Source organism: Oncorhynchus kisutch, linkage group LG13 (genome assembly GCF_002021735.2).
Source record: "Oncorhynchus kisutch isolate 150728-3 linkage group LG13, Okis_V2, whole genome shotgun sequence".
In the NCBI taxonomy this organism is placed as follows: domain Eukaryota; kingdom Metazoa; phylum Chordata; class Actinopteri; order Salmoniformes; family Salmonidae; genus Oncorhynchus; species Oncorhynchus kisutch.
The window spans coordinates 6970667-6986109 of NC_034186.2; the positions used below are offsets into that span (position 1 = coordinate 6970667).

General features: G+C 38.8%; 1 protein-coding gene across 9 annotated transcripts; it reads left to right on the forward strand.

Annotated features, from left to right (window-relative positions):
• The first annotated feature begins 852 nt into the window (after positions 1 to 852).
• LOC109902894 (uncharacterized) lies at positions 853 to 15137 on the forward strand. Of its 9 annotated transcripts, none has more exons than XR_004202314.1 (12): positions 903 to 1054; positions 1254 to 1526; positions 3344 to 3649; positions 4759 to 4806; positions 4940 to 4996; positions 6200 to 6247; positions 6381 to 6437; positions 8898 to 8945; positions 9079 to 9135; positions 14084 to 14135; positions 14265 to 14321; positions 14648 to 14692. XR_004202314.1 is itself a non-coding variant. In XM_031785474.1 (12 exons), exons 1-12 carry the CDS (start codon positions 997 to 999, stop codon positions 14800 to 14802), a joined length of 1212 nt encoding a protein of 403 aa, XP_031641334.1. In that variant the 5' UTR covers positions 904 to 996; the 3' UTR covers positions 14803 to 15137. The 9 variants fall into 9 exon arrangements, 8 of the variants coding, with proteins under 8 accessions (XP_031641341.1, XP_031641340.1, XP_031641336.1 ...); XM_031785474.1 differs by having other exon boundaries at positions 904 to 1054; positions 14084 to 14131; positions 14648 to 15137; XM_031785475.1 differs by having other exon boundaries at positions 906 to 1054; positions 14084 to 14131; positions 14651 to 15137.
• The last annotated feature ends 306 nt before the right edge of the window (positions 15138 to 15443 follow it).

Sequence of the window (15443 nt, forward strand, 5' to 3'; positions counted from 1 at the left end):
TTGAATCCAAGCTGTATCCCATAGGGCAGAGCACGATTGGCCCAGCGGTGTCTAGGTTTGGCCTGGGTAGGTTGTCATTGTAAATAACAATTTGTTCTTAATTTATTTAACTAGGCAAGTCAGTTAAGAACAAATTCTTATTTTTAATGACATCCTAGGAACAGTGGGCCTGTTCAGGGGCAGAATGACAGATTTGTACCTTGTCAGCTCAGGGATTTGAACTTGCAACCTTCCAGTTACTAGTCCAACACTCTAACCACTAGGCTACCCTGCCACCCCAACTGACTTGCCCAGTTATATAAAGGTTAAATAAACAATTTTTTTAATCATCCGGTTTGATAGAGGGGATCTCCAGCCTCTTGTTTTAACCTGTCCAACACTTTCCTTCTCAGTGAGGCTGTTTCCCTGTTGATTAGGTTGTGGAAGGAATGTCATGATAGACTCATATATTAAATATACTCATTTACCTCAGATCTCAAAAGAGTGTTTTAGTTGTTTTGTCTGAACATGAAACAAGCCAAACAGATAATTTGCGTTACTCCTTTTCCTGTTAATTAAAATTAGGCCAGACAAATTCTAAATATTATTTCAATATTTTTATACTTAGATTATGAAATATGCTCATCTGTGCCATTTGAAAGATTATAATTTCTAGATAAGACCTTTAATTTAACTTAATTTTTTTACAAAATTGCAAAACATTTGAACAAAAACACAGCCATTGTTATTCTGTATGTTATATCAGTGTGTGTATGTTTGTGTGTGTCTACAGATTAAAACATGTCCCAATGTCAATGTTCCTGGGTTTGCGTGTGAGGATGTTGGAAGGCCTGGGAAGACAGGAAGCAGTCTGCTGAAGAGTGCCCTGTAGTGGGGCCAAGAACTGCCTGGCCTGCTGTAGAGTGTATGAACTGACGTGAATTCCCCCTCATCTCAGTCGTCAGTTCCACTGGAGCTCTTGCAGACTACAGTCAGAGGAGACTACTGAAGAGGACAATGGAGTACCTGCAATCCTATCACTGTTTACTCTGCTACCTTCTGCTGGCTCTTAGAGGTACCCATCCTCCATTCTACTTTTCCTTAAATACATCTATTAACAATAATGTCATATTTATTGTTGACAGTTGAAAAAAGTTTGAAGTAACTCATTTAAGATTTTTGTAAAACAAAGATATCTATAAGACTGTAAAAAAAAAAAATCCATATTCAATTCACCATGTCATTTACTGTTGCCGGTTATAACTTTTATTTAGATCCTGCACTCTGTGCTAAAGAGATCACTGTTAGCCCAGCCAAACCTCTTGTCAAGGTGGGAGATGCTGTGACCTTGATCTGTGAGACAACCTGCTCCCAAGGCAAACCACACTGGATGAAACTAGACGAGAGCGATGTCACTCAGAATACCACAAAAAACAGAAGTTATCTCCATATTGCAGCTGTACACCCGAATCACGAGGGAAAGTATACCTGCACAGCAGAAAAATGTAGGGAACAGAAGAAGGAAACGATCCAGCTCAGAGTTTACTGTAAGTTTATTGACCTGGGATCATTTATGTAGGTCAATGGGTTTCAAAGTTAGCTTCTCTACCCCTTAATGATTACATATCGGCTCAGATACTCTCTTCTCTGCCCCTTGATGATTACATATCGGCTCAGATACTCTCTTCTCTACCCCTTAAGGATTACATATCGGCTCAGATACTCTCTTCTCTACCCCTTAATGATTACATATCGGCTCAGATACTCTCTTCTCTACCCCTTAATGATTACATATCGGCTAGTTAAAGTTAATCTCTTCTCTACCACTTAATGATTACATATCGGCTAGTTAAAGTTAATCTCTTCTCTACCCCTTAATGATTACATATCGGCTCAGATACTCTCTTCTCTACCCCTTAATGATTACATATCGGCTAGTTAAAGTTAATCTCTTCTCTACCCCTTAATGATTACATATCGGCTAGTTAAAGTTAATCTCTTCTCTACCCCTTAATGATTACATATCGGCTCAGATACTCTCTTCTCTACCCCTTAATGATTACATATCGGCTAGTTAAAGTTAATCTCTTCTCTACCCCTTAATGATTACATATCGGCTCAGATACTCTCTTCTCTACCCCTTAATGATTACATATCGGCTAGTTAAAGTTAATCTCTTCTCTACCACTTAATGATTACATATCGGCTAGTTAAAGTTAATCTCTTCTCTACCCCTTAATGATTACATATCGGCTCAGATACTCTCTTCTCTACCCCTTAATGATTACATATCGGCTAGTTAAAGTTAATCTCTTCTCTACCCCTTAATGATTACATATCGGCTAGTTAAAGTTAATCTCTTCTCTACCCCTTAATGATTACATATCGGCTCAGATACTCTCTTCTCTACCCCTTAATGATTACATATCGGCTAGTTAAAGTTAATCTCTTCTCTACCCCTTAATGATTACATATCGGCTCAGATACTCTCTTCTCTACCCCTTAATGATTACATATCGGCTCAGATACTATCTTCTCTACCCCTTAATGATTACATATCGGCTAGTTAAAGTTAATCTCTTCTCTACCCCTTAATGATTACACATCGGCTAGTTAAAGTTAATCTCTTCTCTACCCCTTAATGATTACATATCGGCTAGTTAAAGTTAATCTCTTCTCTACCCCTTAATGATTACATATCGGCTAGTTAAAGTTAATCTCTTCTCTACCCCTTAATGATTACATATCGGCTCAGATACTATCTTCTCTACCCCTTAATGATTACATATCGGCTAGTTAAAGTTAATCTCTTCTCTACCCCTTAATGATTACACATCGGCTAGTTAAAGTTAATCTCTTCTCTACCCCTTAATGATTACATATCGGCTAGTTAAAGTTAATCTCTTCTCTACCCCTTAATGACTACATATCGGCTAGTTAAAGTTAATCTCTTCTCTGCCCCTTGATGATTACATATCGGCTCAGATACTCTCTTCTCTACCCCTTAATGATTACATATCGGCTCAGATACTCTCTTCTCTACCCCTTAATGATTACATATCGGCTCAGATACTCTCTTCTCTACCCCTTAATGATTACATATCGGCTCAGATACTCTCTTCTCTACCCCTTAATGATTACATATCGGCTCAGATACTCTCTTCTCTACCCCTTAATGATTACATATCGGCTCAGATACTCTCTTCTCTACCCCTTAATGATTACATATCGGCTAGTTAAAGTTAATCTCTTCTCTACCCCTTAATGATTACATATCGGCTCAGATACTCTCTTCTCTACCTGCTAAAATACTCTATTCTCTATGCTCCTTAACTGATATCTATCATGGTCTCTACTCCTCTAGCTTTCCCGGTGCCTGTCCTGTCCACAGTGCCAGAGAACCCTGTCTCTGGTCAACCTTTTAAGGTGAAATGCACACTGACAAACGTTTACCACGGAGATTATGACACCGTTGAGATGCTTCTCTTGCACCTTGAGAGGCTTGAAACAGAACACTCCAAAAACTGTAATGATGACAGATTTTGTGATCATACGTGGTCTTCTAAGAATCAGATGGGCACTAGCAAAACAGATTATCAGTGTGAAACCAATCTTACCATTGGCCCTAACAGCTTTACTGAAAAGGCTCGTCTTGCCATACATTTCCAGGGTAAGTTGTTTCAATTTGAGGTATTTCATACAGTATATTTAATACAGTAGACTCTATGTTAGTCGGTTCTGTGTTAGTCAGCTCTATGTTAGTAGACTCTATGTTAGTTAACTCTGTTTGTTTGCTCTATGTTAGTAGGCTGAATGTTAGTAAGCTCTATGTTAGTAGGCTCTATGTTAGTAGGCTCTATGTTAGTAGACTCTATGTTAGTAGACTCTATGTTAGCAGGTTCTATGTGAGTTGACTATGTTAGTAGTCTCTATGTTAGTTGACTTTGTTATTAGGCTGAATGTTAGTAAGCTCTATGTTAGTAGACTCTATGTTAGTAGGCTCTATGTTAGTAGACTATGTTAGTAGGTTCTATGTTAGTTGACTCTATGTTAGTAGGCTGAATGTTAGTATGTTCTTTGTTAGTAGGTTTTATGTTAGTAGTTTCTATGTTAGTAGACTCTATGTTAGTAGACTATGTTAGTAGACTCTATGTTAGTAGGCTGAATGTTAGTAGACTCTATGTTAGTAGACTCTATGTTAGTAGACTCTATGTTAGTAGACTCTGTTAGTAGACTCTATGTTAGTTGACTCTGTTAGTAGACTCTATGTTAGTTGACTCTATGTTAGTAGGCTGAATGTTAGTATGTTCTTTGTTTGTAGGTTCTATGTTAGTAGTTTCTATGTTAGTAGCCTCTATGTTAGTAGGCTCTATGTCAGTAGGCTCTATGTTAGTAGAGTTTGAGTTTGAAAAGTCATGCATGCTATATGAATAAGTAGCCTAATATTTATTTTAGTGATAAGTAGAATGTATTACTATCATTTAAAATGGCATTCAGACCTCAATCTCATCCATTAAATACTGCCTGCTCAGTATAAAAAGTAAGAAAATGTATTTCCTAACTACGGTAAGTCGCTCTGGATAAGAGCTTCTGCTAAATGACTAAAATGTAAATGCAGATATTTAAAATAAGGAAGGTGAAAATCAATGTGAGATACGTAGATCAATCTGAGCAGGCAGTTCTATATTTAATGAATGAGATTGAGGTCAGAATGCCATTCAAAATGAGTTTCCACCTCTTCATTAGTGTGATGATGGTTGATTGATTTGTTGTTATCAGGTGAAGCTGGTGATGACTATAATGATACCAGAAGCACTGCCATGTCTCGTGAGTATGTTATATAAAATGTAATAGAATTGAATGTCATCTTTTGGGCGTCTCCACATTTCAGACTGAAGATAAAACTAATAGAATATTTTTTTCTACTTCTTTTTTTACTGAACTGATATTCCTTTGTCAGCTGAACAGATGGAAACACAAACGTCAGAACCTGTCAGTACAGAAGGCAAAGGTCAAGGTGAGATAGATAAATCTGAGCAGGCAGTTCTACAGTATATTTCATGGATGAGATTGAGGTCTGAATGCCATTTTAAATGGTAGTAATACATTCTACTTATCACTAAAGTAAATATTAGGCTACTTATTCATATAGCATGCATGACTTTTCAAACTCAATGAAAGACCAGTGATCTACATGGTGTTGAGGAAAGCCAATTTGACAAGGGGAGCTCTAGAAACATGCCTGAGTTTCTGAGTTGGATGACCGTTCAAAATGATTTTTCCCTGTCGGAGCAAATTTTTTTCCCCAGAGTTCCCAGTTTTGAAGGCACTAAAGTCAGAGAGTTCTGAGTTCCCAGTTCCCAGTTGTTTTGAATGTGGCAACTTTGATGATGGTTCGACTGTTGCTGCATTCAAAGCAACTGGGAACTGGGAACACAGATATCTCCAACTTCTGACTTCAGTGGGTTCAGGACAACTGGTAACTCTGAAAAATACGAGCTCGAAATTCAGAGTCGGAAACTCTGCCATCTTTCTGGAGTTCCAACGTTGCGACCTGAAGATCACTGACGCCATGATTTAACTTCGTTTTTTTGTTGATTTCCCAGTTGTCTTGAAAGCATCTACTGATTTAGAGATGGAAAATCAACCAACCCCTTGTCAAATTGGCACTACTCTACACCATGTAGATCACTGGTTTTTAATTTACTTTTCAAAGTTATGCATGGTATATTAATAAGTAGCCTAATATTTATTTTAGTGATAAGTAGAATGTATTACTATAATTTTAAATGGCATCCAGACCTCAATCTCATCCGTTAAATACTGCCTGCTCAGTATAAAAAAAGTAAGAAAATGTATTTCCTAACTACTGTAAGTCGTAAGAGCTTCTGCTAAATTACTCAAATGTAAATGCAGAAATGTAAAATAATGTTGGCGGAGGTCAATGTGAAATACGAAGATCAATCTGAGCACGACGTTCTATATTTAATGGATGAGATTGAGGTCTGAATGCCATTAAAAATGATAGTAATACATTCTACTCATCACTAAAGTAAATATTAGGCTACTTATTCATATATCATGCATGACTTTTCAAACTCAATGAAAGACCAGTGATCTACATGGTTTTGAGTAAAGACAATTTGACAAAGGGTTGGTTGAGTTTCCACCTCTTCATCAGTGTGATGATGGTTTGACTGTGTTGATTTGTTGTTATCAGGTGAAGCTGGTGATGACTATAATGATACCAGAAGCACTGCCATGTCTCGTGAGTATGTTATATAAAATGTAATAGAATTGAACGTCATCTTTTGGGCGTCTCCACATTTCAGACTGAAGATAAAACTAATAGAATATTTTTTCCTACTTCTTTTTTTACTGAACTGATATTCCTTTGTCAGCTGAACAGATGGAAACACAAACGTCAGAACCTGTCAGTACAGAAGGCAAAGGTCAAGGTGAGATAGATAAATCTGAGCAGGCAGTTCTACAGTATATTTCATGGATGGGATTGAGGTCTGAATGCCATTTAAGATGATAGTAATACATTCTACTTATCACTCAAGTAAATATTAGGCTATTTATTCATGTAGCATGCATAAATTTTCAAACTCATTGGAAGACCAGTGATCTGCATGGTGTTGAGTAAAGCCAATTTGACAAGTGGAGCTCTAGAAAGATGCCTGAGTTTCCGAGTTGGAAGACCGTTCAAAATGATTTTTCCCTGTCGGAGCTGTTTTTTTTTTCTAATTTCCCAGTTGTTTTGAAGGCACTAAAGTCAGAGAGTTCTGAGTTCCCAGTTCCCAGTTGTTTTGAACGTGGCAACTTTGATGATGGTTTGACCTTTGCTGCATTCAAAGCAACTGGGAACTGTGAACACAGATATCTCCAACTTCTGACTTCAGTGGGTTCAAGACAACTGGTAACTCTGAAAAATATGAGCTTGGAATTCCAAGTCGGAAACTTCGGGCATCTTTCTAGTGTTCCTACTTTCCGACCTGAAGATCACTGACGTCATGATTTGACCTGGTTTTTGGGGGGGATTTCCCAGTTGTCTTGAAGGCAGTGAAGTATGAAGTCAGAGATTTTAGAGTTCCGGTGGGGCTTTTGTAACGGATGTGAAACGGCTAGCTTAGTTAGCGGTCCGCGCTAAAATAGCGTTTCAATCGGCGACGTCACTTGCTCTGAGACCTTGAAGTAGTAGTTCCCCTTGCTCTGCAAGGGCTGTGGCTTTTGTGGAGCGATGGGTAACGATGCTTCGTGGGTAACTGTGGTTGATGTGTGCAGAGGGTCCCTGGTTCGCGCCCGGGTATGGGCGAGGGGACGGTTTAAAGTCATACCGTTACACTTTCATGACAACTCAGTCATGTCCAGGTCTGAAAGTCACATCTCTAGAAAGAGGCCTGAATTCCGAGATGGATTATCGTTAAAAGAAAAAAGTTCCCAGTCGGAATCTGGTTTCTTCTGAGATACCAGTTGTCTTAAACTCTCAGAAGTCAGAGATTTCCCATTCCGAGTTCCCAGCTGTTTTGAACCCTATGCGAGTTGAAGTACTCAGTATCAAAAAGTATGACAAAGTACAAATAACTCAGTATGAAAAGCACAAAAATATATGCCCTCACTACTGTAAGTAGCTCTGGATAAGAGCTTCTGCTAAATGACTCAAATGTAAATGCAGAAATGTTAAATAATGTTGTCGGAGGTCAATGTGAGATACAAAGTTCAATCTGAGCACGAAGTTTGATATTTAATAGATGAGATTGAGGTCTGAATGCCATTTAAAATGATAGTAATACATTCTACTCATCACTAAAGTAAATATTAGGCTACTTATTCATATATCATGCATGACTTTTCAAACTCAATGAAAGACCAGTGATCTACATGGTGTTGAGGAAACCCAATTTGACAAGGGGAGCTCTAGAAACATGCCTGAGTTTCCGAGTTGGATGACCGTTCAAAATGATTTTTCCCTGTCGGAGCTAATTTTTTTTCCCAGAGTTCCCAGTTTTGAAGGCACTAAAGTCAGAGAGTTCTGAGTTCCCAGATCCCAGTTGTTTTGAATGTGGCAACTTTGATGATGGTTCGACTGTTGCTGCATTCAAAGCAGCTGGGAACTGGGAACACAGATATCTCCAACTTCTGACTTCAGTGGGTTCAAGACAACTGGTAACTCTGAAAAATACAAGCTCGAAATTCCGAGTCGGAAACGCTGCCATCTTTCTGGAGCTCCAACGTTGCGACCTGAAGATCACTGACGCCATGATTTAACTTCGTTTTTTTTTTTGATTTCCCAGTTGTCTTGAAAGCATCTACTGATTTAGAGATGGAAAATCAACCAACCCCTTGTCAAATTGGCACTACTCTACACCATGTAGATCACTGGTTTTTAGTTGACTTTTCAAAGTTATGCATGGTATATTAATAAGTAGCCTAATATTTATTTTAGTGATAAGTAGAATGTATTACTATAATTTTAAATGGCATTCAGACCTCAATCTCATCCGTTAAATACTGCCTGCTCAGTATAAAAAAAGTAAGAAAATGTATTTCCTAACTACTGTAAGTAGCTCTGGATAAGAGCTTCTGCTAAATGACTAAAATGTAAATGCAGAAATGTTAAATACTGTTGGCGGAGGTCAATGTGAAATACGAAGATCAATCTGAGCATGAAGTTCTATATTTAATGGATGAGATTGAGGTCTGAATGCCATTTAAAATGATAGTAATACATTCTACTCATCACTAAAGTAAATATTAGGCTACTTATTCATATAGCATGCATGACTTTTCAAACTCAATGAAAGACCAGTGATCTACATGGTGTTGAGTAAAGACAATTTGACAAAGGGTTGGTTGAGTTTCCACCTCTTCATCAGTGTGATGATGGTTTGACTGTGTTGATTTGTTGTTGTCAGGTGAGGCTGATGATGACTATAATGATACCAGAAGCACTGCCATGTCTCGTGAGTATGTTATATAAAATGTAATAGAATTGAATGTCATCTTTTGGGCGTCTCCACATTTCAGACTGAAGATAAAACTAATAGAATATTTTTTCCTACTTCTTTTTTTACTGAACTGATATTCCTTTGTCAGCTGAACAGATGGAAACACAAACGTCAGAACCTGTCAGTACAGAAGGCAAAGGTCAAGGTGAGATAGATAAATCTGAGCAGGCAGTTCTACAGTATATTTCATGGATGGGATTGAGGTCTGAATGCCATTTAAGATTATAGTAATACATTCTACTTATCACTCAAGTAAATATTAGGCTATTTATTCATGTAGCATGCATGACTTTTCAAACTCATTGGAAGACCAGTGATCTGCATGGTGTTGAGTAAAGCCAATTTGACAAGTGGAGCTCTAGAAAGATGCCTGAGTTTCCGAGTTGGAAGACCGTTCAAAATGATTTTTCTCTTTCGGAGCAGTTTTTTTTCTTCTAATTTCCCAGTTGTTTTGAAGGCACTAAAGTCAGAGAGTTCTGAGTTCCCAGTTCCCAGTTGTTTTGAACGTGGCAACTTTGATGATGGTTTGACCTTTGCTGCATTCAAAGCAACTGGGAACTGTGAACACAGATATCTCCAACTTCTGACTTCAGTGGGTTCAAGACAACTGGTAACTCTGAAAAATATGAGCTTGGAATTCCAAGTCGGAAACTTCGGGCATCTTTCTAGTGTTCCTACTTTCCGACCTGAAGATCACTGACGTCATGATTTGACCTGGTTTTTGGGGGGGATTTCCCAGTTGTCTTGAAGGCAGTGAAGTATGAAGTCAGAGATTTTAGAGTTCCGGTGGGGCTTTTGTAACGGATGTGAAACGGCTAGCTTAGTTAGCGGTCCGCGCTAAAATAGCGTTTCAATCGGCGACGTCACTTGCTCTGAGACCTTGAAGTAGTAGTTCCCCTTGCTCTGCAAGGGCTGTGGCTTTTGTGGAGCGATGGGTAACGATGCTTCGTGGGTAACTGTGGTTGATGTGTGCAGAGGGTCCCTGGTTCGCGCCCGGGTATGGGCGAGGGGACGGTTTAAAGTCATACCGTTACACTTTCATGACAACTCAGTCATGTCCAGGTCTGAAAGTCACATCTCTAGAAAGAGGCCTGAATTCCGAGATGGATTATCGTTAAAAGAAAAAAGTTCCCAGTCGGAATCTGGTTTCTTCTGAGATACCAGTTGTCTTAAACTCTCAGAAGTCAGAGATTTCCCATTCCGAGTTCCCAGCTGTTTTGAACCCTGCGCGAGATCAAGTACTCAGTATCAAAAAGTATGACAAAGTACAAATAACTCAGTATGAAAAGCACAAAAATATATGCCCTCACTACTGTAAGTAGCTCTGGATAAGAGCTTCTGCTAAATGACTCAAATGTAAATGCAGAAATGTTAAATAATGTTGTCGGAGGTCAATGTGAGATACAAAGTTCAATCTGAGCATGAAGTTCTATATTTAATGGATGAGATTGAGGTCTGAATGCCATTAAAAATGATAGTAATACATTCTACTCATCACTAAAGTAAATATTAGGCTACTTATTCATATAGCATGCATGACTTTTCAAACTCAATGAAAGACCAGTGATCTACATGGTGTTGAGGAAAGCCAATTTGACAAGGGGAGCTCTAGAAACATGCCTGAGTTTCTGAGTTGGATGACCGTTCAAAATGATTTTTCCCTGTCGGAGCAAATTTTTTTTCCCAGAGTTCCCAGTTTTGAAGGCACTAAAGTCAGAGAGTTCTGAGTTCCCAGTTCCCAGTTGTTTTGAACGTGGCAACTTTGATGATGGTTTGACCTTTGCTGCATTCAAAGCAACTGGGAACTGTGAACACAGATATCTCCAACTTCTGACTTCAGTGGGTTCAAGACAACTGGTAACTCTGAAAAATATGAGCTTGGAATTCCAAGTCGGAAACTTCGGGCATCTTTCTAGTGTTCCTACTTTCCGACCTGAAGATCACTGACGTCATGATTTGACCTGGTTTTTGGGGGGGATTTCCCAGTTGTCTTGAAGGCAGTGAAGTATGAAGTCAGAGATTTTAGAGTTCCGGTGGGGCTTTTGTAACGGATGTGAAACGGCTAGCTTAGTTAGCGGTCCGCGCTAAAATAGCGTTTCAATCGGCGACGTCACTTGCTCTGAGACCTTGAAGTAGTAGTTCCCCTTGCTCTGCAAGGGCTGTGGCTTTTGTGGAGCGATGGGTAACGATGCTTCGTGGGTAACTGTGGTTGATGTGTGCAGAGGGTCCCTGGTTCGCGCCCGGGTATGGGCGAGGGGACGGTTTAAAGTCATACCGTTACACTTTCATGACAACTCAGTCATGTCCAGGTCTGAATGTCACATCTCTAGAAAGAGGCCTGAATTCCGAGATGGATTATCGTTAAAAGAAAAAAGTTCCCAGTCGGAATCTGGTTTCTTCTGAGATACCAGTTGTCTTAAACTCTCAGAAGTCAGAGATTTCCCATTCCGAGTTCCCAGCTGTTTTGAACCCTGCGCGAGATCAAGTACTCAGTATCAAAAAGTATGACAAAGTACAAATAACTCAGTATGAAAAGCACAAAAATATATGCCCTCACTACTGTAAGTAGCTCTGGATAAGAGCTTCTGCTAAATGACTCAAATGTAAATGCAGAAATGTTAAATAATGTTGTCGGAGGTCAATGTGAGATACAAAGTTCAATCTGAGCATGAAGTTCTATATTTAATGGATGAGATTGAGGTCTGAATGCCATTAAAAATGATAGTAATACATTCTACTCATCACTAAAGTAAATATTAGGCTACTTATTCATATAGCATGCATGACTTTTCAAACTCAATGAAAGACCAGTGATCTACATGGTGTTGAGGAAAGCCAATTTGACAAGGGGAGCTCTAGAAACATGCCTGAGTTTCTGAGTTGGATGACCGTTCAAAATGATTTTTCCCTGTCGGAGCTAATTTTTTTTCCCAGAGTTCCCAGTTTTGAAGGCACTAAAGTCAGAGAGTTCTGAGTTCCCAGTTCCCAGTTGTTTTGAACGTGGCAACTTTGATGATGGTTTGACCTTTGCTGCATTCAAAGCAACTGGGAACTGTGAACACAGATATCTCCAACTTCTGACTTCAGTGGGTTCAAGACAACTGGTAACTCTGAAAAATATGAGCTTGGAATTCCAAGTCGGAAACTTCGGGCATCTTTCTAGTGTTCCTACTTTCCGACCTGAAGATCACTGACGTCATGATTTGACCTGGTTTTTGGGGGGGATTTCCCAGTTGTCTTGAAGGCAGTGAAGTATGAAGTCAGAGATTTTAGAGTTCCGGTGGGGCTTTTGTAACGGATGTGAAACGGCTAGCTTAGTTAGCGGTCCGCGCTAAAATAGCGTTTCAATCGGCGACGTCACTTGCTCTGAGACCTTGAAGTAGTAGTTCCCCTTGCTCTGCAAGGGCTGTGGCTTTTGTGGAGCGATGGGTAACGATGCTTCGTGGGTAACTGTGGTTGATGTGTGCAGAGGGTCCCTGGTTCGCGCCCGGGTATGGGCGAGGGGACGGTTTAAAGTCATACCGTTACACTTTCATGACAACTCAGTCATGTCCAGGTCTGAAAGTCACATCTCTAGAAAGAGGCCTGAATTCCGAGATGGATTATCGTTAAAAGAAAAAAGTTCCCAGTCGGAATCTGGTTTCTTCTGAGATACCAGTTGTCTTAAACTCTCAGAAGTCAGAGATTTCCCATTCCGAGTTCCCAGCTGTTTTGAACCCTGCGCGAGATCAAGTACTCAGTATCAAAAAGTATGACAAAGTACAAATAACTCAGTATGAAAAGCACAAAAATATATGCCCTCACTACTGTAAGTAGCTCTGGATAAGAGCTTCTGCTAAATGACTCAAATGTAAATGCAGAAATGTTAAATAATGTTGTCGGAGGTCAATGTGAGATACAAAGTTCAATCTGAGCATGAAGTTCTATATTTAATGGATGAGATTGAGGTCTGAATGCCATTAAAAATGATAGTAATACATTCTACTCATCACTAAAGTAAATATTAGGCTACTTATTCATATAGCATGCATGACTTTTCAAACTCAATGAAAGACCAGTGATCTACATGGTGTTGAGGAAAGCCAATTTGACAAGGGGAGCTCTAGAAACATGCCTGAGTTTCTGAGTTGGATGACCGTTCAAAATGATTTTTCCCTGTCGGAGCAAATTTTTTTTCCCAGAGTTCCCAGTTTTGAAGGCACTAAAGTCAGAGAGTTCTGAGTTCCCAGATCCCAGTTGTTTTGAATGTGGCAACTTTGATGATGGTTCGACTGTTGCTGCATTCAAAGCAGCTGGGAACTGGGAACACAGATATCTCCAACTTCTGACTTCAGTGGGTTCAAGACAACTGGTAACTCTGAAAAATACAAGCTCGAAATTCCGAGTCGGAAACGCTGCCATCTTTCTGGAGCTCCAACGTTGCGACCTGAAGATCACTGACGCCATGATTTAACTTCATTTTTTTTTTCTTTTTCCCAGTTGTCTTGAAAGCATCTACTGATTTAGAGATGGAAAATCAACCAACCCCTTGTCAAATTGGCACTACTCTACACCATGTAGATCACTGGTTTTTAATTTACTTTTCAAAGTTATGCATGGTATATTAATAAGTAGCCTAATATTTATTTTAGTGATAAGTAGAATGTATTACTATAATTTTAAATGGCATCCAGACCTCAATCTCATCCATTAAATACTGCCTGCTCAGTATAAAAAAAGTAAGAAAATGTATTTCCTAACTACTGTAAGTCGTAAGAGCTTCTGCTAAATTACTCAAATGTAAATGCAGAAATGTAAAATTATGTTGGCGGAGGTCAATGTGAAATACGAAGATCAATCTGAGCACGACGTTCTATATTTAATGGATGAGATTGAGGTCTGAATGCCATTAAAAATGATAGTAATACATTCTACTCATCACTAAAGTAAATATTAGGCTACTTATTCATATATCATGCATGACTTTTCAAACTCAATGAAAGACCAGTGATCTACACGGTTTTGAGTAAAGACAATTTGACAAAGGGTTGGTTGAGTTTCCACCTCTTCATCAGTGTGATGATGGTTTGACTGTGTTGATTTGTTGTTGTCAGGTGAGGCTGATGATGACTATAATGATACCAGAAGCACTGCCATGTCTCGTGAGTATGTTATATAAAATGTAATAGAATTGAACGTCATCTTTTGGGCGTCTCCACATTTCAGACTGAAGATAAAACTAATAGAATATTTTTTCCTACTTCTTTTTTTACTGTACTGATATTCCTTTGTCAGCTGAACAGATGGAAACACAAACGTCAGAATCTGTCAGTACAGAAGGCAAAGGTCAAGGTGAGATAGATAAATCTGAGCAGGCAGTTCTACAGTATATTTCATGGATGAGATTGTGGTCTGAATGCCATAAAAAAAAATATAGTAAGACATTCTAGATCAACATCCGACGAGCTTCTCCTTCACGTCTCTATGGATTAAAATGACAATTTTTTACTTATCACTCAAGTAAATATTAGGCTACTTATTCATATAGCATGCATGACTTTTCAAACTCAATGAAAGACCAGTGATCTACATGGTTTTGAGTAAAGATAATTTGACAAAAGGTTGGTTGAGTTTCCACCTCTTCATCAGTGTGATGATGGTTTGACTATGTTGTCCAGCAGTGGAGGCCTCCAGCTACACCACCACGACCATGGTTGCACTGGGCTCCATAGTGGGATTCCTATCCATTCTCTGCTTCCTGGTTCGCCTGATCAAACGGAGTAAACGCAAGTCACCCTCCAGTGGTCCCGAGAACCATCCTGATGGCTGCTGACCACCATGACATCAGCTTCATTTTATGTTCTCAAGTTTTTGTTTTGTTCCTATGTGTTAAACGCCAATGTAGGACTCTAGCCTGCCTACATGCAACTTCCTATAACAACTCAAAAGTAATGTATCCTGAATCTGATCTCCTCATGTAATGCCTGCTGAATAAATCTTCTTCTTTTTTAACTAGCTATTAAAATTAAAGCAAACATATATCCAACAAATAATAATGTACTGGGAAAATGCCAAAGAAGAACAGTCAAACAGAAACATTGTAACTAACATAAAGCATACTGTTTGATTAATATCATATGTTCATAATAAACCTCTTGAGAAACAGGATTTTTGTGATTTTTCTGTTTATTTAGGCCAGCCTGTATACTGTGTTTCTCTTGTAAAACAGACCAATGTGTTATATATTACAATGTTGTCAATACATTTTGATTTATAAATTGTAATTGTAAATATATTTGATATAATTTTTCTCAAAATATTCTAGATTTTATTTTAAAGACATAACGTGGTAAATGTGGAACTTTTTTTCTGGGGTTTTGTAATGGTCGTCACTAGTTACCACAGACACAAACTCATAAACCCCGCCTATGTCTACAATTTATCCTCGTAAATCGCCATTAAGAAAATCCACAG

What these genes read in the sequence shown, in the direction of transcription:
- LOC109902894 (XM_031785474.1), top strand. Translation starts at nt 997, where the DNA reads ATGGAGTACCTGCAATCCTATCACTGTTTACTCTGCTACCTTCTGCTG. An exon ending in GATCCAGCTCAGAGTTTACT is followed by an intron (nt 1,527 to 3,343) that starts GTAAGTTTATTG and finishes CTACTCCTCTAG; the next exon opens with CTTTCCCGGTGCCTGTCCTG. An exon ending in TACAGAAGGCAAAGGTCAAG is followed by an intron (nt 4,997 to 6,199) that starts GTGAGATAGATA and finishes TGTTGTTATCAG; the next exon opens with GTGAAGCTGGTGATGACTAT.